At 43.5% G+C, this 23493-nt stretch overlaps 1 protein-coding gene across 17 annotated transcripts in view; it reads left to right on the forward strand.

The window, feature by feature from the left end:
* The window catches only part of Grip1 (glutamate receptor interacting protein 1), a 657804-nt gene that overhangs the window by 614984 nt on the left and 19327 nt on the right, over positions 1-23493 (forward strand). For 10 of the 17 annotated variants that reach the window (XM_087559245.1, XM_087559246.1, XM_087559243.1 and 7 more), the window contains 2 exons: positions 341-452; positions 5010-5243. In XM_087559245.1, the coding sequence (XP_087415371.1) occupies positions 341-452; positions 5010-5243 (346 nt within the window). Of the gene's footprint in view, positions 1-340; positions 453-565; positions 611-5009; positions 5244-23493 lie in introns of all 17 variants that reach the window. The other 7 variants (XM_087559244.1, XM_087559249.1, XM_087559240.1 and 4 more) reach the window with 1 other exon arrangement.

The following is a 23493-nucleotide window of genomic DNA, read 5'->3' on the forward strand; positions in this document are numbered from 1 at the left end:
GGGTAGCACCAGGCAGCCGTTTCAGGGTAGCGCTAGGGGAAGTCAGCTTCTAAGAGCCATGTCTTCTCTCTGTCTCCATATGGAGCCGAGGCTAACCCGAAACAATTCCATTGGACACAGACTCCTAAGTGTTGAGCATTGCAGGTGTCTGCCACCAGTCCCAGACAAAAGAACCATACAGTGTGTGTGTGTGTGTGTGTGTGTGTGTGTGTGTACTGGAAACTGCTATTCAAAACATTTGTGTGTGCCTGTCGGTGTCTGTGTGTCTATATGTGCACGTGCGCATGCGTACATGCATTTCTGTCTGTTTTCCTTAACCCAGACTGTTTCTTGCTGGCAGCTTCGCCGGGGCTTCTGACAGTGCAGACGCTGAACAAGAGGAAAACTTCTGGTCTCAAGCATTGGAGGACCTGGAGACCTGCGGCCAGTCGGGAATCCTGAGAGAGCTCGAGGTAGCCCCGGTCCCACTGCTTATCTTGACTGTCCCAACATTCCTTTGTTTTGGTCCTTTTACGTTTGCTTTGATCACAGCAGTTCATTTAAAAGCTTTAACCCCTTTCCACAGGAGAAAGCTGACAGGCGTGTGTCATTGAGAAACATGACCCTCTTGGTAGCTACCTTTTCTGTTTCTACTTTTGCTTGTGAAGCCGCCTTCCCCGCCCTTGCCTTCTGGACAGCAGTTTGATTTTATACAATGCAGTTCTTACTGACTTGTGGCTTCTGCCATTGCTCCCCTGCTAACCCTGACTGTACCTGTTTCCCACCAAATCGCTAAGGAGCTAGCCCAGTCCCCCAACAGTGGTGCATTTCATTCTCTTAGCTGCTTTAGAAAGGTTTCTTTGGCATGTTTTCATTTGTACCTGGTATAGAAATTAATTTAATCGTTACGAGGAACATAAGAGGAAATACAATTATGTTGTGCTATGCCCTTGTTGATAATCACGCCACTGCTTTAAAAAGGGCCAGTCTACTTGATAAGTGGGCGGAAATCTTACTCCCTGCCTCGTGCTGTCCACTGAAACTTTAATTCCATGTTAACGTCACCTGAATCTGAGGAGGAACTCGGAACTGTGGGTGGTTCCTTAAACCAAGCTATGAATCTGCTGGCAGTATTCAGACTTAGTCTGGGACGGCCCGGAATGTTTCCTTTTATGTTCTTTCCAAGTTTCCAAGCTGTAAACTGTAAAGTGGTGAAAGTCTCACTTTTGTTTGATGTCATATGAGGTCCCTGAGTCACTCTAAGGAATGCGAATGGCCCAGCCGGGGGGAACCTTGCAATTCTAAAAACGGTTACTCTTCTTTATGTTATTTTGCTTCTCGGTTGCATGTGTGGATATTTTATGTGATTCTAATGTCTGTGGATCTGCAAAGAAAAATCTAAAGGGAAGCAGCAGTTTGAATTTATAGACACCGTAGTATTACCTGGCATGAATTCTGGCTTCAGAGCACAATTAAAGGACTCGGGCGTGGATAGAGATGCGAGCCACTGAATTCTCTTTATTGTTTTAAATTCAATTCTCAAACAGAGCACAATTCTTAAGGGCCAGCTGGTTTATTTAAACTTGTACCACCCCTTCGTGCATAGAATGTCAAGGGTCAGGCTGCATAAGGTACACAATTCAAGATTCAGGAGCAGTGCCCTCACCTCGTTTACATTGCCTCCCACGTCCTTCCCGTTTTGATGTATTTCTGTCGTGGAACTCTCTCTCTTCCTATAGCTTCCCTTACATTGGGTACATTGAAGGTGCTGTAAAAGAAACAGGATGATCCCAGGCCGTTGCCTGGAAACAGAGTCATCTCATGAAAGCAAGGGCCAGAAGTGTGTCACATCAGCCTACAGGCACCTCCTCTGGGTTTTAGGTGGTGTAGCCTCGAAAATTACAAACCCAGAAAGGAAAGGGGCTGGGCCAAAGGGAAGATACATTCTCAGCTAGGAGGAATGCTCAACAGGTTCACAGATTGGAGTCATATTTGCACTAGTATCACAGAAACTTCACTCGTTGAAATGAGTTCTGCTCTCGTGATTACGGAAACTGTGGGTTTTCTGTTGAGGCTACAATTCTGCCGATGAAATTTACCTTCACCACCAAACATTAAAGCAAACTGTGGAGTTCATAAATATGGATTAGCTAAAATTACGGTGATTGAAAGGAGAATTTACTTTAATCATTTTCATTATTGCAAGCAATAATTTAGGTCCAACTTCACCACTGTAAAAAAAAAAAAATGTGTAGCTTTCCCTGAGGTTAAAAACCCACACTAAGACCTCAAACAGTTTTTGGCCTCTCTTACCAGTGGTTGCTTACAAAAACCATAGGAATTGCTGGAGGATGGCGGTGAGCGCCTTCAATCCCAGCAGACAGAGCTCTGTGTTTGAGGCCAGCCTGGTCTGCAGAGTAAGTTCCAGGGTAGTCAGGGCTACATAAGAGAAACCCTGTCTCAAAAAAAAAAAAAAAAAAAAAAAAAAAAAAAAAAAAAAAAAAGGAAAGAAAGAAAGAAATTAAAATGATTCTTTAAAAAAGGAATTATAGTGATCTAATACATAACTAATAATTAATAGAGAACCTGAAGGGGCTGGAGAGATGGCTTACTGGTTAAGAGCACTGGCTGTTCTTCCAAAGGACCCAGGTTCAAATCCCAGCACCCACATGGCATTTCACGACTGTCTATAACTCCAGTTCCAGGATCCAACACTCTCACACAGACATACATGGAGGCAGAATACAAATGCAAATACAATAGAGAACCTGGTGTTTAATAAATGCAATAAAAATCAAGTACTGAGTTTAATGTTTCTTAATTAATGGTACTTGAACTTTCTTTAACAGATGAAAGTTTAACCAAGTGTCTGGATGATATTTGTACTTAAACTTTTATAATCCTTTTTAGATGCTATTCATTTGATTGAATTTCAGTTTAAATGAGCAATGCAGCCACAATTTGAAAACTTGGATGAGGAGCCGTTCTTGTGTCTCCCCCCGCCCCCCACCGGACCCTGGTAAACCCGTTTTCAGTGTCTTCTCTGGCAGCTTAGCCAGAATCCCAGCCCTCAGGCTCAGTGAGTCTTTTACTTCCCACATGCTTCCGGTGGATCTCACAAAAAATTGAGAAGAAAAGATAGATTTAAAAAAAACAGAAAAGTATTCTACAGAGGTAAGAATAACGGGTGGATGGTCACCATTGCAGGAAAAAAATCACTGGGTGCTGTCAGTTATCAAAGATTACACAGAGGTGATATCCGTAAGCACCATCAAGTGAAAGGTGTCCATGACACCAACACAGCTGACCATCAGGGAGGTATCAATCAACTCAAAAAGGTATCTATCAGAAATATACCGTTCTACACATGCCTACAGCTGCTTAAGTATTAAAGGCTCTTTTATTTAAAGGGGGAAGTTTCAGGTGACGAGAGAAGCCACAGAGCCTGTTAGCCAAGGAATAAGACTACAACCAGATTTATGGTGTACCCATACTAGATCCTTACCAAATGTCAGAACCTACCCGTGGGCCTCTTCTCCCCCGTCTATTGGGAAGGAGTGAGACCTATACCACCTATTTACAGAGTAATAAGCAATACCATATATGCAGCATTCAGCGGTCAGGAAGGACTTATCAGCAGCTAGAAATCCCATCCTCAAAAGCATCTGTGACCTATGTGGTCCAGTCAGAACCTGTTCTTTGATTCTGTTTCTCTTTGAGAGAGGTGGTAGAGTCATGTATATGTATGTCAATATTTGGCAACTACATTCTTAGAGGTGCACATAAACCGAACGTCAACGGAGAGTTGTTAACTCTTACAGAGGCAACAGATAATAATGCAGCTCACTTTGCAGCGTTCCCTCCAATGAATAGCTGCCCGCAGTGCCCTTGGTTCAATTACTCTATGTATGACCTTGGGAAAGTAAAATTCTTTGTGCTCCAGTCTCTTTCTATAAAGTGGGACAGACAAAGTGCCTACCTTATAGACTCATGAGCTTAAATTAGTGAACCTATTCAAAGAGCCCAACCAATCAAAAGCTATAGTTGCTTATGGCTTTTGCAACTATGTTTTCAGGCATGTTTACCGGTGAAACATTTATGTATATAAGCATCATCTAAGGATTATAGAGCTGGCCACCATCTTGTTTTTAGAATCTTGGCGTCCTCTAACTTGAGTACTGTCCATTGGCATCACAATATGCCACTTACAAGTCCTTTGTCCCTCCAGCTCTGAGATTCAGTCATCTGGAATATCCCTGGCTTTTTATTCAAGGGATATATTTGAAACTGAATAAACTGCCCTTTGACCCAGTGAAATCAAATTCAAGTTTCATAGTTTTTGAGCACATGGTTGAATCCGATGTGAAAGGGTAATTTTTAAAAAGCCTTCCTGAGAATAGAACACAACGGTGTTTCTAAGAAACACCGTCTGTGCCGTGAACTGTAGAAGCCAAAATCCTGATGAATATTAAAAGATGTGTCTATGTGCATCTTGGGCAGGTCACTGGGCCAGAAGATGCTCTTGACAGTGCCAGGCAGGCCGTGTTAGGAGAGCCCTTTGCCTCTATATCAGTAATCTCATTCCGCCCTACGGTTTGCTTCTGTTGGAGCCAGAGGAAGGATTACAGACAGCAGCAGCCTAGCCTCCGCTGTGAAGCTCTCCGGCCATGTCTATCAGAAGCACATGAATACCAGCTCTTATGGGAAGTTGCTGCTTCAAATACAGTTCACAATAAACTAATGTTGGAGCTTTTCAACAAGCCTCAAACATTGCTAGGGGTGGTATTTGATTAAATAAACTCAGGGGCTTAAACACTTCCATTGGATTCGAGATGCGCATTATAAATGTAACTGCAAACCATGTTCCAGACCTTCACAGTTCAGACAGTGCGTCCATTCTCCAGCCTTTAGCTATGCCCTGAAGACACCATATTTTGACTGGGCAGAAGGAGAGTTGTGCTTAATGTTGAGCGAGCAAATCTTTTCCTTACCCATGGTTTAATTGTCTCTGAAAATTGTCGATGCCACAGGCAACAATCATGTCGGGGAGCACTATGAGTTTGAATCATGAGGCTCCAACGGCTCGCAGTCAGCTGGGGCGACAGGCCAGCTTCCAGGAACGGAGCAATTCGAGGCCACACTATAGCCAAACGACTCGCAGCAACACTCTGCCCTCGGATGTGGGCAGAAAGTCTGTAACCCTGCGGAAAATGAAGCAAGAAATCAAGGAGATTATGTCCCCAACTCCCGTGGAGCTTCACAAGGTCAGTAGACCCCTTCGTCCTCCCCTGTTGTCTAACGTAGCAGCCACTATGCGTGGCAGTGATGCATTGATTCAGGCTCAGCAGTGACTTCTCCTGTGGGCTTGGTGAAAGAGAAAACCCACAGTTGAAAGGCAAAGCTTCAGAGACTTATGTCGTGAGACATGTCCCCTGGGAGGATTATCCTGGAAAGCGGGGAAGATTGATTTTTTTTCAGGCGATGTGTTTATCAAAAAGCGGCCAAAATCTCACAAAAAACTGTGAGATTCCAATGTTAGGTGGAGATTTGATGAATGAGTCTGTTCTCGTTGGAGAGTGGAAGGACTTCCTAGGCGTCTTTTTGTTCATCACTTCACTGGCAAGAGGCTTACAACTTGTTGAGAAACAGGCTTACTATTCAATTATATACTAACACTAGACATGAAACTTTCTTCAAAGCATTAGATTTCCCAGTGCAGTGTGAACAACCCTGGTTATGTGGGCTCCATGTTGGACTACAGTATTGTGTGCTTCACAGAGAAAACTTGCTCTCACACTTTGTCACACTTCAGAGCCACACACAGAGTTGAAGTGAGGCATATGTATACATGGCAACTATGGCAAGTCCCAGGCCAACATAAGCAGTCATAGGAAGGTTTAGTCAGCTACAACAGTACTTTATTCTTTTTTTATATATATGAGGATTATAAAATAAGTAGCAACTCCAACCTTGCTTTTCATGAGAACCAAGACCCTCCCTGTCATTAATAATCTACTAACAGAATTTCACTCAAAGGAGCACATAAGTGTCAGGTTGAAAGGAACTAACAGGTCACGGCTCCCTTTTCCTCTAATGATTTCAATTTCCCTAACCAGCCTGTGAAACATAGTTGTTTTGTGGTTGACAGTGTATGATGGAGTGGGGAAAGATACCATCGTGAGTTTCGCTCTAATCCTGGTCCTTTATTTTACATCCTTCCCTGGACACATGTGTATACTGTACAGTCATTCCCTTAAAGGATGTACTATCCATTTGTGGGGAGATGAGAAACCAGTGGTAAGACATCTAGGAAACAGTAGGGGAACACTGGGATCAGTACAACAATGGCAGCTAGCCTGGGCAGCCCCGGAATGCAGAAGGTGGCACTTCGTCCACTGTAAAGGAAATGGGAAAGCCTTCCTAGACATTGGCATTGACTGTGTGAGGAGGTGGAAGGTGGAGAGGCACCCAGGCACAGAAGGAACCATGTGCAAAGGAAACACCATGGTGTGTTTCAGAAGTAAAAGTATCCGAATATGACTAGGGTTCTTTGCATTAAGAGAGTTTCAGAAAAGCAAAGATGCTTCAGGCATTGAGCCCCCATTACACAATTTATCTTGTTTGTTTGTTTGTCCTGGATACATCTGCTTGGTAACACATATCCTACCTCACAGGTTGACTTATACCATCATGCCATAGGAAATCCCATAGCCATCAAATTGCAAAGGCTACATGGTCAATGTTAAGTCTGCTGTGCCAAGAAGAAACCCATCCTCCTAGTTTCCTTTGGGAGTGGGCGAATGCTGCCTTCCCCCTTCTCTCAGTTTCTACCCAGGTTGAGAAAATCATGCTTGTTTACCGCCCCTCCTTTAGCCTCAGAAAAAATGATACCGTCGTGCACTGGATCCCAACTGAATTCTGTCTGCTGCATATTTTAGCCCTCACAGTAGACATTTTTTAGTAGTCACTTATTATCATTCATAAGATAAGTTTCAGAAATTGTCTTCTTGTTATCATTCTTCTTTCTGGAATGAAGCTATTTCCTTAAAGACAGTTGCTTATGACCCAGGAATATAAACACCCTGTCTCCCTATGCTTCCTGAACTGAAAGTAGTCAGCAAAAATAATAACACTAAGCTAGATGTGGATATTGTTAAAGCTGAAAAAAATATTAGCTGAAAAAAATATTAGCGGGGCTCTGCTGAAATACAGATCTTATTTAAAAGGAGAACTCTATCTCACACTTAAATCTAACTGATAGCAGCGGGTAGACCAGTTGGCACATTTGTGCATCAGTGTGTGAACTGGTGGTTCATGGAATCATGAGCACAAATGGGCCACCACAGCCTGATAAATGTCATGTGGCTTTCCCCCACACCATTTCAGTCATTTCCCCTAAATATGGTTCTAAGTACATTTCTCTCGTAGATTTTCTGTCTTCCAAACTGACCCCCAACAAAATGAGGCGCTCAGAAACTAAGTGGTGCTCTAAGATGAAAGCCTCTTAAAGCACTTAGTTAAGAGGGGGCCTGTGGGCACATGCTTCAGGGTTCTCTAGGAAGCATCTGACAAGGTCTCAGATACCTTCAGCTAAATTTGGTTACCCTGATAAGCCATCAATGTGTTTGCTGCTTAGCGTACTTCAAGGCTTGAGAAGGAAATGGTCAGTCATCAACCAAAGAGACTGACCTCACCCTTGACCCTGTCTATGTCTCAGGTGTTTGCATCTTTGGGCATCTGACATGGTGGGAAATCGCGCTGACATGTTAATTTAGTTCATTTTCATTGCTGTGATGGAACGTCTGATGGACATGGGTTGTGGAAAGAAAGATTGAGTTTTGTTCATGGATTCGGAGAATGCAGCCCATTTCAGTAAGTGTGGCACGTCTGAGAAGCTCTCTTTATATCTTGGACCAGAAAGCAGAGAACCATTCTGGAACTGGAATCAGCCAGTGATAATACGCTCTTTAAAACCCATTCCCACCAACCAGCTTTCTCTAGTTAGGCACCACCTTCTAAAGTTTCCACAGCCTCCCAACATTCTACCGACATTTGGGGCCAATCATTTGTGGTCTACGTTCTGGGCTCCAGCTGTAATTCCACATTCTCTGCTTAGGGTGTGCAGACACTTCTGCACACTGGGCTTGAAGTCTGAATTGGAGACTGGAATGGGTAGAGTTCTGCAAGATCCCAGGTCTGGCTGAGAGTAAATGCTGGGAGCAAGAGGGTTGCAGGTGGTGCTTTTCTGAGGAGCTTAATGTTACAGCTCTTTTAGGCAAAGGCTTTCTCTGACAATCTTCAATGAAACAACTCTCTAAGATGATATTAGCTTGTGTATGTTTGTTTGTTGGGGTGGATTTGCATGCATATACTTTATTCAGGGTGAACCAAAGGTTATATAGTTTGAGGAAGAAGATGAGAATATCCATGGTGAGCAAAGGTCATTGGAAGGCTAAAGCACCAAGATGCTTCATTAGCATGGGAAAGCATTTCAGGGATCTCAGGTACAAGACCGCATTCCTCAGGTGAGGTCTCAGACACCTCCCTCCCCTAGAGAAGAGGAAGCCTTCCTGACAAAGTGAGTCTACCATTTTTGTACTAAGGGCCAATTTGCTGCTAAGGTCTGTCAAGTTAAGCAACAGGGTTTCCCCCTGACAATCATTCAGCTAGTCATGTTGTGAGGAACATTGCATATTCTAACATCGATAGAATAGAGTTAATCTCTCCTCTGATTGCACCTGCTTGTCATTAAGCCTTTGTCATAAACTTGTAGGGCCATGAAATGGGGCTACAGACGTAGAAAAGTCCTTCCCTTCTTAGGTTTGAAGGTATTGAAGCTAGAATACCAAGCAGAGTCTGAACAAAGGTGGATTTTCATTTCCCGAAAGGTTACGCAGAGGAATTTCTACTATGCAGTAGATCAGAGATCAGAGTGACCATAGTAGGTGACATGAATGTCTCTAAGCTTGCTTGCTGTTGTCTTTCTGTTTCAGTCTTTCTGGTGGTGGTTTGCCACTGGGCTAAAGTTTGGACCCATTCATGTTCATGTTATCCTTCTCACTAAAGGTTAAATCAAGAGAGGATGAATGGATAAAAATTAATGAGAACTCCATGTCATTGTAAGAAACACAAGGAAAGTCAAAAGCTCAAGCCCTCTGTCTCCTGGGGGCAGGCCACTAACATAACCTCATACAGAAGAAAGTGTTAGCTTGTCAGTTAGTTTCTTGACTGCTGCAGTGGCCAATCCTGATGGAATTGAGAGATGCCTATCATCTTAATAAATATACCTGTGGGTGTTTCAAAGACATTTCCATTACATATGACAGCTCTGGCTTAGATGATGTTATAAGCCATTCATAGGTTCAAAAGTTGAATAAGTTATTGGTAGGTGGTAGGACCATGGAAGGGGAAGCCTAGTTAAATGAAAGAGATGTGTCTTGGAAGGGCACATCTTATCCTGACATTTCTTTTACTTTTGAGATAGATAGGTACATAGCCCATGATGGCCTCAGACTCATCATGTAGCCTTAAACATCTGACCTTTCTGCTTCTACTCTATGGATGCTCAGATTACAAGGGTGTGTCAGCATTCCTGGTTTTCTGTGGTGCTAGGGACCAGACTGTGGCCTCCATGCATGGTAGGCAAGCACACTACCAAACTGAGTTCATCTCCTGCCTTGTGTCAACTCTGTATGCTCTGTATCTGGTCTCTGGCAACCATGATGGTCAGCCTCATTGCAGACTCAGAATCAACATGTCCCCAAAGACTCCATAGGTAGAAACTGACATAGTAAATTGAAATCCATCCTGCCTTAAGTTGGCCACAGTGGCATGAAGTCATGTCTCAATTTGCTCTCCTTCCGTTATTTACTCCCTACTGTCTACCAACATTTCCCCTCCCCCATCCTTCAGTCCTTTGGAAAAGTCTGGTATTCACCCACTACGGCCTCATTGCTGTTAGGGTCTTCTCTGGCTTAACTACACATTGTCCATATTCATTGATGAAGGCAGACCCATGAGCCACCATTCCCAATATGTAGGGAAAAAAGACATGCAGACTTACTTTCCTGGCTCTGTACAGGTGGAGGACACCAGAGCTGGAGTGCTTTGGAACTCAGTGTGATGGTGTGGCAAACAGTGGATCTACTGTGGACTCCTGTTCCTCCATCTTTCTCAATGCCAGAGCGTATTGAGTTCCTAAATTCAGTGCATGCTGCCTTCCTATTTATGAATGAATGAATCCAAAGTTTCCAGCACAGTACACACTGACATTTTGCTGTTTTTGTTCCTTAAGTACCAATTGCACTGAACTAATTCCAAGAGTTCAAACCACAGTTGGAAGAGCGAAACTTTAGTTGTTTGGGTTATAGATGAGAGATGACCCACGGAGTGCTTGTGAAAATACAGGGTCTCTGTGCTTTCAGGGACCCTGGGTCAGGAACACCTACATTTTAGCAACATCAGTGAATTCTCTTGAGGTCTGAAGATTGAGAGTCATGGACAGGAGTCTTGCTAGTTCTAGATATGATTCTGTTTTAATGTAATCACAGACACAGAATGGTGGATGGGGAGAGGAAGGGAGGCTACACTTCGGGCCCTGGAGCTTCTGTATTTTATCTTTAAAATGAGTTCTGTTTTCTGCTGCAGCTTATCACAAACTCTTTGTAGATAAGGGACGTACAATCTTAGCTATGTTTCATTGATAACCGTCCTCCTTCCCCTTTAGAATCTTAAGCTTCCTTTGGTGGCCACTTGATCTATTTCTGGGATGAATCACAGCTTCAGTTCCATGCACATCTTCAGGCACCAAAAATAAAAGCTCTTTGGCAAGATGACAAGTTCCCCGCATTCAGCCCAGTTGAACTTTAAAAATGATTTCCTATTGACAGTCCCTGGTGCCCTGCTGTGCCGGATTTCCAACAGAATTAAGTATAGGACTTAATTGTATGCCATTATTTATATATGTCTTTTGACAGAAGGATTCTTATAATAATTTTCCAGGGGTTGTTTTATTATTATTATTATTATTATTATTATTATTATTATTATTATTATTATTATTATTATTATTATCATTATCATTTAAGGCTTCGAGGGCTCAGCACCAGAACATGAGTCACTCCTAGGAAACTCCAGAGCCTCAGCTCTTCCCCCAGCCAAGGTCACCATGCATTGGCAGCCTGGGAGTTCTGTCAGCTGAAAGCCAGTTCCATGAAGCTGCTTTACTCCTTGGACAGAGGGCTGAGGTTGACACCAGATTCTTTTGTAACCCTGCCCCCTAGTTAGGAATGGGCACGGCCCTCGGAAGAAAACTGAAAGGCAAATATCTCACTCTTGCACATGCCTCTTTGTTCACTAAATCTTTGAAGTCACCGTGGTAGACTACAGGAGTCTGCATGCCAGGCACAGACCTCCAAACCGTGCCAGCGTGGGACTGCCTGCAGCGGAGATCACGGGAAGCTAAAAGAGGCTCCATAGGTGTGTGAACTCAGAATGTGATCTGTAGCTCTGCTTTGCTGGGCTTCTTTTTCTTCCGAAGTAGAGGGAATATGGGTCTGGGTTTCCTCACTTCAAAGAGAGGGAGCAAGACCACCTGGTAGCAGAGGAGGGAGCCCTCATAGCACACACTCGCCCACACACAGAGCACACACACAGCGTACAGTCTTCCCTCAGGTCTCCTTAGCTGTCCAAACTCGAGCAAGTGCCACGAGACCTGCCGCCAGTAAGCAAAGCCAGACTGGGAGACTGTGTTCACCCAGAGAAATGAAGGCTCCCCGCCTGTCACTGTGTCAGCCTGGCAGTCAGATTATCCCCTGTGACGCCAAGGGCAGACAACAGTGTGGACACTGTTGGGGGAACATTGATTAGGAGGACAAAGAACAGAGTTTGGGGTGCACATTCCAATTAAACAATGTCCCCCGCCATCCTCAAAATGCATGCTCTCTATTGCTTTCCCATGGTCGTGGTTCTTCTATCCTTTGAAACATTACAAACAGCAACAACAAATTTTGTGAGAAAAAAAAAAGGCTCACGTTTTAAAACTCCTTTTTTATTTACTTCAGTGACAAAGAATGACAGGAATGACAAAGCTCGTTCAAAGAGCAATCAAGAGGTGTCTTTACCAGTCAGTGGCATAAGGAGTCTCAGACGGCATCACTATGCCCAGGGACTGTCTTTGCCATGCTGTCTTTGCCATGCTGTCTGTTCCAAAAGGCGACTCAGAAGTCCCCTGCACTTTAGGGAGACAGAGCCCACTTGGTGTCTTGTCATGTTTTGTGAACTGTCCACCTCTACAATCCAAGAAAGGCTGATATCCCTCATCTCATATGACCTTCAGTGGTCCTGTGAGACAAGCTTTCGAGCTGATATCCCTCATCTCATATGACCTTCAGTGGTCCTGTGAGACAAGCTTTCGAGACGGTGTGCCTTGTTGCTATTTTTGATGTTCTCTATGCCTTCTGTCATGAATCCGACTCCCTAATGTCCCCGTATGTCTCTGTTATGATTGATTAGTGTGTTGTAGAGTTTTATATCATCGATAGAGTGTTGGTTTAAAATTCTGGGTTCCCTAAAGGTCAGTCCTGCTTCGCCAGTGTCCACATGCTAGGAGAAGAGCGCTCTGTACCCTCCCTCATACGGCTTTGCCGTATCTCTTATCCTTCAATATTATGGTCCTTAAAGGCATATCACTATAGCATATCATAGAGCATATCACTCAAGCATATCACTCTAGCATATCACTCAAGCATGTCACTAGAGCATATCACTAGAGCATGTCACTAAAGCATATCACTCAAGCATATCACTAGAGCATATCACTCAAGCATGTCACTAGAGCATATCACTAGAGCATGTCACTAGAGCATATCACTCAAGCATGTCACTAGAGCATATCACTAGAGCATGTCACTAGAGCATATCACTCTAGCATATCACTCTAGCATATCACTAGAGCATATCACTAGAGCATATCACTCTAGCATATCACTAGAGCATATCACTCGAGCATATCACGCGAGCATATCACTAGAGCATATCACTAGAGCATATCACTCGAGCATATCACTAGAGCATATCACTCTAGCATATCAACTAGAGCATATCACTAGAGCATATCACTCTAGCATATCACTAGAGCATATCACTCTAGCATATCACTAGAGCATATCACTAGAGCATATCACTCGAGCATATCACTCGAGCATAGCACTCGAGCATATCACTAGAGCATATCACTCGAGCATATCACTCTAGCATATCACTAGAGCATATCACTCTAGCATATCACTAGAGCATATCACTAGAGCATATCAACTAGAGCATATCACTAGAGCATATCACTCGAGCATATCACTTGAGCATATCACTCGAGCATATCACTAGAGCATATCAACTAGAGCATATCACTCTAGCATATCACTCTAGCATATATCACTCTAGCATATATCACTAGAGCATATCACTCTAGCAGATCAACTAGAGCATATCACTCTAGCATATCACTAGAGCATATCACTCGAGCATATCACTAGAGCATATCACTCTAACATATCACTAGACCATATCACTAGAGCATATCACTCTAGCATATCACTAGAGCATATCACTAGAGCATATCACTCTAGCATATCACTAGAGCATATCACTAGAGCATATCACTCTAGCATATCACTCTAGCATATCACTCTAGCATATCACTCTAGTATATCACTAGAGCATATCACTCGAGCATATCACTAGAGCATATCACTCTAGCATATCACTAGAGCATATCACTCGAGCATATCACGCGAGCATATCACTAGAGCATATCACTCGAGCATATCACTCTAGCATATCACTAGAGCATATCTAGCATATCACTAGAGCATATCACTAGAGCATATCACTCTAGCATATCACTAGAGCATATCACTCGAGCATATCACTTTAGCATATCACTCGAGCATATCACTCGAGCAAATCACTCTAGCATATCACTCTAGCATATCACTAGAGCATATCACTAGAGCATATCACTAGAGCATATCACTCTAGCATATCACTCTAGCATATCACTCTAGCATATCACTAGAGCATATCACTCTAGCATATCACTCTAGCATATCACTAGAGCATATCACTCTAGCATATCACTCTAGCATATCACTAGAGCATATCACTCTAGCATATCACTCTAGCATATCACTCTAGCATATCACTCTAGCATATCACTCAAGCATATCACTCTAGCATATCACTCGAGCATATCACTAGAGCATATCACTAGAGCATATCACTTTAGCATATCACTCGAGCATATCACTCGAGCATATCACTAGAGCATATCACTGGAGCATATCACTCTAGCATATCACTCTAGCATATCCCTCTAGCATATCACTCTAGCATATCACTCTAGCATATCACTAGAGCATATCACTAGAGCATATCACTAGAGCATATCACTAGAGCATATCACTAGAGCATATCACTAGAGCATATCACTCTAGCATATCACTCTAGCATATCACTAGAGCATATCACTCGAGCATATCACTCTAGCATATCACTCTAGCATATACTCTAGCATATCACTCTAGCATATCACTAGAGCATATCACTAGAGCATATCACTCTAGCATATCACTCTAGCATATCACTAGAGCATATCACTAGAGCATATCAACTAGAGCATATCACTCTAGCATATCACTCTAGCATATATCACTCTAGCATATATCACTAGAGCATATCACTCTAGCAGATCAACTAGAGCATATCACTCTAGCATATCACTCTAGCATATCACTAGAGCATATCACTCTAGCATATCACTCTAGCATATCACTCTAGCATATCACTAGAGCATATCACTCTAGCATATCACTCTAGCATATCACTAGAGCATATCACTAGAGCATATCACTCTAGCATATCACTCTAGCATATCACTAGAGCATATCACTCTAGCATATCACTAGAGCATATCACTAGAGCATATCAACTAGAGCATATCACTAGAGCATATCACTCTAGCATATCACTAGAGCATATCAATAGAGCATACCACGCTAGCATATCACTAGAGCATATCACTCTAGCATATCACTCTAGCATATCACTCTAGCATATCACTAGAGCATATCACTCGAGCATATCACTCTAGCATATCACTCTAGCATATCACTCTAGCATATCACTCTAGCATATCACTAGAGCATATCACTCTAGCATATCACTCTAGCATATCACTAGAGCATATCACTCTAGCATATCACTAGAGCATATCACTCTAGCATATCACTCTAGCATATCACTAGAGCATATCACTCGAGCATATCACTGGAGCATATCACTAGAGCATATCACTAGAGCATATCACTCAAGCATATCACTCTAGCATATCACTCTAGCATATCACTAGAGCATATCACTAGAGCATATCACTCTAGCATATCACTAGAGCATATCACTCTAGCATATCACTCTAGCATATCACTCTAGCATATCACTCTAGCATATCACTCTAGCATATCACTAGAGCATATCACTCTAGCATATCACTCTAGCATATCACTCTAGCATATCACTCTAGCATATCACTAGAGCATATCACTCTAGCATATCACTCTAGCATATCACTAGAGCATATCACTCAAGCATATCACTCTAGCATATCACTCTAGCATATCACTAGAGCATATCACTCTAGCATATCACTAGAGCATATCACTCTAGCATATCACTCTAGCATATCACTCTAGCATATCACTCTAGCATATCACTCTAGCATATCACTCTAGCATATCACTCTAGCATATCACTCTAGCATATCACTCTAGCATATCACTCTAGCATATCACTAGAGCATATCACTCTAGCATATCACTAGAGCATATCACTCTAGCATATCACTCTAGCATATCACTAGAGCATATCACTCGAGCATATCACTCTAGCATATCACTCGAGCATATCACTCTAGCATATCACTCTAGCATATCACTAGAGCATATCACTCTAGCATATCACTCTAGCATATCACTAGAGCATATCACTCTAGCATATCACTAGAGCATATCACTCTAGCATATCACTCTAGCATATCACTCTAGCATATCACTCTAGCATATCACTCGAGCATATCACTGGAGCATATCACTAGAGCATATCACTCTAGCATATCACTAGAGCATATCACTGGAGCATATTACTAGACCATATCACTAGAGCATATCACTCTAGCATATGACTCTAGCATATCACTCTAGCATATCACTCTAGCATATCACTCTAGCATATCACTTTAGCATATCACTGGAGCATATCACTCTAGCATATCACTGGAGCATATCACTAGAGCATATCACTGGAGCATATCACTTTAGCATATCACTGGAGCATATCACTCTAGCATATCACTCTAGCATATCACTTTAGCATATCACTGGAGCATATCACTCTAGCATATCACTCTAGCATATCACTCTAGTATATCACTCTAGCATATCACTCTAGCATATCACTCTAGCATATCACTCTAGCATATCACTAGAGCATATCACTAGAGCATATCACTCTAGCATATCACTAGAGCATATCACTCTAGCATATCACTAGAGCATATCACTCTAGCATATCACTAGAGCATATCACTCTAGCATATCACTAGAGCATATCACTCTAGCATATCACTCTAGCATATCACTAGAGCATATCACTAGAGCATATCACTCTAGCATATCACTAGAGCATATCACTAGAGCATATCACTCTAGCATATCACTCGAGCTTATCACTAGAGCATATCACTAGAGCATATCACTCGAGCATATCACTAGAGCATATCACTAGAGCATATCACTCTAGCATATCACTCGAGCATATCACTCGAGCATATCACTCGAGCATATCACTCGAGCATATCACTCTAGCATATCACTAGAGCATATCACTCGAGCATATCACTCGAGCATATCACTCGAGCATATCACTCGAGCATATCACTCGAGCATATCACTCTAGCATATCACTCTAGCATATCACTCGAGCATATCACTCTAGCATATCACTCTAGCATATCACTAGAGCATATCACTAGAGCATATCACTCTAGCATATCACTCTAGCATATCACTAGAGCATATCACTAGAGCATATCACTAGAGCATATCACTCGAGCATATCACTCTAGCATATCACTCGAGCATATCACTCGAGCATATCACTAGAGCATATCACTCTAGCATATCACTCTAGCATATCACTCTAGCATATCACTAGAGCATATCACTCTAGCATATCACTCTAGCATATCACTCTAGCATATCACTAGAGCATATCACTCTAGCATATCACTAGAGCATATCACTAGAGCATATTACACTAGAGCATATCACTCTAGCATATCACTAGAGCATATCACTCTAGCATATCACTTTAGCATATCACTCGAGCATATCACTAGAGCATATCACTAGAGCATATCACTAGAGCATATCACTCTAGCATATCACTAGAGCATATCACTAGAGCATATCACTCTAGCATATCACTCTAGCATTTCACTCGAGCATATCACTCGAGCATATCACTAGAGCATATCACTCTAGCATATCACTAGAGCATATCACTAGAGCATATCACTCTAGCATATCACTTTAGCATATCACTCTAGCATATCACTAGAGCATATCACTCTAGCATATCACTAGAGCATATCACTATATCCCAAGGCTTAGGTTTTTCTGTCTTTTAAGATAGGACTTGATGAACCTTCCTTGTCTGAGGCACTATGCAATGTCAGTTTCCAGGACCCCATCAAAATGAGGAAATAAAATCAAGACAATTGGTGCTTTGCTCAGTAGGACCCTGGTCAGTTCCAACTTGTCACCAGCCCCCCCCAACTCCCCCGCCATGAATGACAGTAACCTTAGACTCTAATTCTCACATGTGCCTCTGACAAGAGCTGACAATCCATCCCTGAAACAAAGAGGCCCATGTGGGTCTACAAGGAATTAGACATCGTTAACCAGGACAGGAATTGGAAAAGGTTCAGAGCTAGAGAAGCCAGGAGAACTAGGAAGCAGAGGCTGAGTGCGGAGTGCCAATGCCCTGAGGTAACATCAGGCATTTCTGAGAAAGGACACCAGGAATAGGCGCCCATGCACACAGCCTGTTTTAGGCCAGCTATTCAGAAGCAACAGAGGGAAGAAGAAAGGCCCGAGACATGGCAGCCCATTACTAGGTGAGCATCAGCTCCCGTGGCTGGCATTGAACTCTCCATTTTCTGTGAAATAAATGCATTATTCAGGTGCTCTGAAGTCATCTAGGAAAATGGTTGTTAATACACCTCAGTTCTTCAGAAGGGCCACCCTCCCTCCCAGGAGCCTAGAGCCAGCATCCTGGGTCCTGATCTCACAGCCCAGCCCTCTTGATCTTCAGCCCTCAGTGCCACAGGCTGCCAAGTAGCAGCAGGAGGCACTCTGAGGAGCAGCTGGCCTTTTTCCTCCTCTGCCAAGAGTTCTCCCCTGACAGAAGCAGCAGCTGCCTTTCCGACCCAATTTGTTTGGAAACCTGGGGGTTTCTAGGGACATGCTTCCTCTTGAGCTAAAGAACTGGCTGGGAAGATGGAGTCTTGTGTTTTATTTTACTTTATTTTACTTTCTCCAAGATCTCCAGGTAAGGTAGCCCCATCCTCAAACCTGGCATTGCTGGAAATGCCTTGCTTAAAAGAACACAGCTGCCCCCAGTAGTGTCTGCCAGAAGTAATCCCAAGTGCTTGCTGGCTTCCAAGGACATCAGCATCATTGTTGGGAACAAGGTGCTGCTTCGATTAAAACAAACGACTGAGCTCTAAGGAGGCTGTCAGGGCTTAGAAACTGCTTCCAGGGTGGCTGTCATTTACTGAGACTTTCCCAAGGTGCTGCACTCAGTTGCTCTTGAAAGGGGAGGAGTCAATCAGCTCTGGTTAAAGCATCAGTTAGCTTTCTGATCTCCACCTGCGGATACAGTTCGGACAAGCAGGTAGTCCAGCTTAAAAATGTAAAACAGATCTGAACTTGAATCTCGGTGGCCTTGCTACCTGCTGCTATAGCTCCCGGTCAGGCTTTAGACTTTGAAGCGACCGTGTGACGTCAAAGAATCGGGCCGATCTCCATTGAACTGTATCTATCACTGTTCACGGCTTTTGTTTCAAGAGGTACCTTGGCTCTTTTAGAACAGAAACACCTTGCAAAAGTGTTGATGCCTCAGTTTCCCCTGAGGCCTTTCCTGAATAGAGATTCTACAAGATAGACCGTACTCATGTGGGCCGGAAGAGAATGCAAAAACCAGCTTCAAGAGGGCCATCTTTGAAGAGCAGGAGGATTTTGTGTGATGTTCCGGGAGACCACAAGAGGGCGCAAAGGAGAAGCCGCACAGCAAACGCTATTCAAGACTCATCTTCTGTTTGTTAGGCTGTGGAAAAGGAATAAAGGCTGCCTAGGCAGCGAGAAGATTTTATATCCAAACAGAAATCATGATTTGGTAGAAGACACCCAGCAAATGAGGTCAGATATTCCAGTATTGGATCCTGGCGTGATTGCATTAGATCAAAACAAGTCATTCCATCAACGTCTTCAAGGCTTTGTGACCTTATTAGAAGAAAAGATGATTTTCTTGTACGGCGTTGTGGGACGATCAGAGGTAATCATATGGAAGAAAGTGCCTGGATACGGCTCTGTCTGTGTGTGGAGGATATGTGACTAAAACCTCAAAATCCTTAGAAAAGGTGGGGGCCCGGAAATAAATCAAAAGTTAGCACTAGCTATCTCCAGGCAACCAGAACTGCAAGGTGTGAGTTACTGTGGCTACTCTGAAAGCAGCCAGACTGTGTTTCCCACTAGTATTTTATAAATTTCTGGGGCTTTTTAATGTAAATCTAAAGTAATTAACTTCATCTGTGTTAATCTACTACTAAGCAATTTCCAAGGAAAGGATACAGCTGGGGATTAAAATTCAGTATCTTCTAACCTCTGGACATCCTTCCACAGGAACCTCTATTTCTATTTCAGGGGAGTCAGTAGCCCCTCATCCTGGACACTTGACCATCGAGATGCATCCAGGGAAAGTAAAAGGGCTTGGCCAGGAACCAGGACTCAGAGGCTTGTGAGCTAATTCATCTTCAGTGTTCTAGTTAACTGGTTGGCACTGGAAGTTTTGGGGTGTCCATAGGTGTTTAGCGCTTAGTCAGTGTTCTATCGCTGTGAAGAGACACCATAACCACCGCAAGTTGACAAGGGAAAGCATTAGCCTGGGACTTGATTGTTTGCAAGTTCAGACGTCCATTGTCATTGTGTTGGGACAGACATAGACACACTGACAGACATGGTGCTGGAGACACAGTTGAGAGCTCTACATCTGGATCCACGGGCAGCAGGAAGAGAGACTCTGGGCTTGGGATGGGATTTTTGAAACCTCAAAGCCCACCCTCAATGACACACTTCCTGCAACAAGGCCACACCTTCTAATCCTTTCAAATAGTGCCACTCCCTGGTGACCAAGTATTCAATGTATGGGTCTTTGGGGGCCTTTCTCATTCAGCCGATCACAAGCCCCTCCCAGGTTCTGCTCTAGAGAGCGGATACCTTAGAGTCACAAGTCAATTGAGCAGAGAAAAATCTCATAGCTCCAGGTACATTCTCCAAATGCAAGGGTTCTGTAACAAGCCTCAGCCGTAACTAAAGCGGACTTCCTAATCTCCATGGCGAGCTTAAGCTTGTCTCATTCAGAGTAACCCAGAACAGATGCTGATTTCCTTCCTTCCTAAGCCAATCAGGGAGCCCGAAGTGAGGCACAGTGTAACAAGTAACATAGACCAGCTAAAAAGCACACACTGCTGGTTAGGACCTGGGGCTATGGTGCCTCCACAGGAATGCTACCCGCCACACAGAGGATGTGGCTCAAAGAAGAAATTGAGTAAGAGATAAAAGACCCACATAAGCAAGCAGCTCAGGAGTAGAGATTTCGCCTACCATTAAACAGGCCCACGGATGGCCAGTCTGTCAACATTCTACTGACAGTTTGCCTTCTCCCCTCTCCTACCTCCTCCCTTTTCTCCTTTTGAGAATGAAATGTAGAAACTTCCCTTCTAGTCAAAAATTGGGGATTGATAGCTGATTCCAGACGAGGGACAAGAAACATTTAAGGGGCATCTGCAATAACTCGTACTAGAAAACACAGATCCTATCTGTACAAATGGGTCCTGGGGAAAGGACCATGGGTTAACATGAAGAACACCCAGCCTTTTCAAAATGCAAATGCGTGTGTTTGAGCATCCAAAAGAATACCGAACCACACTTGAGCTCAACGAATATGGAACGCTCCACAGGACCAAGTAATTTTCTGTTCCGAAATTGAATTAGCATTCATTCTTCCTTTCGTGTACCAACTGCGTTAATCAGACAATGCTAATTGAAGAACAAATTCGGTTCTTACAAAGTAATTCGAGCTAATAAGAAGAGTGGCAGGACCAGGAGAAGGTTATTCTTTGCAACCTCGATGGAATTAATGATTCAGAGGCAGCTGTCTGTCGGTGAACTATGAGACTGGACATGATGGGGCTGTGTGATGTCATAGGAAGCTCCCCACCTACCCTGACTTCACCAGACACCAGAACTAACTGCCATTTAATGAGATGTTGAAATAGAAGACTGTTCTACAGGCTAGAGGGTGCCACCTCAGCGACGCAGTTCATGGCCTCCCCATCCCTGAACTGCATAGTTGTAGTTTCGGTTGCCTTTGGCCTACTGTAGTTCGAAGGTCTTAAATGGAACCCCCCCCCCAAAAGAGAGAGCATTCTTCAGATTGTTAAGTTTGCGCCCTACTCAGCAGCATGAGGACATCTCACACCCTCCCACTTGAGATGTGGGTTCTCCCATTTCCCAGCGTATTCAGACCCCAAACTCGTCTTGCCCGTTAGTGACTAAGTAGTCATCTCTGGTGGCTGATCTTGATCAGTAACTTAGCACACAAAAGAGAGCACTGAGAAATTGCCCCCATCGGATTGACCTGTGGATGTGCCTGTGGTACATTTTCTCCATTGATCATTGATGTGGGAGGGGCCTGCGCTACATAAAAAAGGGAGCTGGACAGGAGCCTGGGAGCAAGATAGTAGCAGAGTTTTGCCTTGCTCTCTGCTTTGGTGCCAGGCTCCAGGCCCCTGCCTTCAGTTCCTGTCTTGGATTCCCTCAATCACGGTTGCGATGGTTTGCATATGCTTGACCCAGGGAGTGGCACTATTTGGAGGTGTGGCCTTGTTGGACTAGGTGTGTCACTGTGGGCTTTAAGACCCTCATCCTAGCTGCCTGGGAGCCAGTCTTCCACTAGCAGCCTCAGATGAAGATGTAGAACTCTCAGCTCTGCCTGTACCATGCCTGCCTGGATGCTGCCATGCTCCTGCCTCAACAATAATGGACTGAACCTCTGAATCTGTAAGCCAACCTCAATTAAATGCTGTCCTTATAAGAGTTGCCTGGGTCATGGTGTCTGCTCACAGCAGTAAACCCTAAGACAATTGTCTATAATTTATAATACAAATCAACCATCATATCAGATCAATCGTGAGGGTATCTGTGTGCTTGTGGATAGCATTTGATGCTCTCCCTGTGTGGTTTCAGGCATCCACAGGATCTTGGAATGAAGTCCCTTCCTGAATTAGGGGGCTACTGTAGCACTAGGGAACAGGGGTGGGCATGTGCCCCAGACAAGAGGAAATAAAGAGCCCAACCCAGAGGTAGTGAACAGCCCTTCATGAGATCCTGATGATCTAATAAGCTTTACTGGACTGAGAAAGATAGCTCAGTGGCCATGCAAATGTGAGGACCTGAGTTCAAATCTAAAGCCAAGTATGTTAATCCTCCTGTTCCTACCGGTAGGTGGGTAGCAGAAAGGAGGCTCCCTGGAAGCTCATGGATCAGGTATCCTGATAAACACAGCATCAATCCAGGTCAGAAACAAGGTTGGACCAGGTAGATAAGAGCTAGCAACCAATGTAGTCCTCTGACCTGTGCTTATGCCCTGAGTTATATCACATTCACAGTCACACAGAGAAGCATGTGCATACACACACACACACACACACACACACACACACACACACACACGTATTAAAAAAGCTTTTTGAGACAATGAGGGAAATTATAAACTAGGTACAGCACTGGAAAACAAGTAATAAAGGCCAATTGTATCAGTGAATTAATAACAGGGTCGCTATAAAACCAGATGTTTCTGTCCTATGTGTGCTCCATCTAGTTTCCTATAGCAGGTATAGTTTTTATTTGTAGTAATTGACACATGCTACTTGCATGCTTCTGGCGGTACTGTTACAACAATTTGAAAAACATATTCAACGTGTGATGATCAAATCAAGATAATTAAGCATTGCTCTCTCCTCAACATTATTTCTGTGTGAGGGGAACCTTCGGACTCTTCCAATTCTTTTGAAATGTGCAATGCATTGCTGTAGCCTCTCCACGGAACTCGGGAAGTCAT

Source organism: Rattus norvegicus, chromosome 7 (assembly GCF_021556685.1).
Source record: "Rattus norvegicus strain SHRSP/BbbUtx chromosome 7, alternate assembly SHRSP_T2T, whole genome shotgun sequence".
Classification (NCBI taxonomy): domain Eukaryota; kingdom Metazoa; phylum Chordata; class Mammalia; order Rodentia; family Muridae; genus Rattus; species Rattus norvegicus.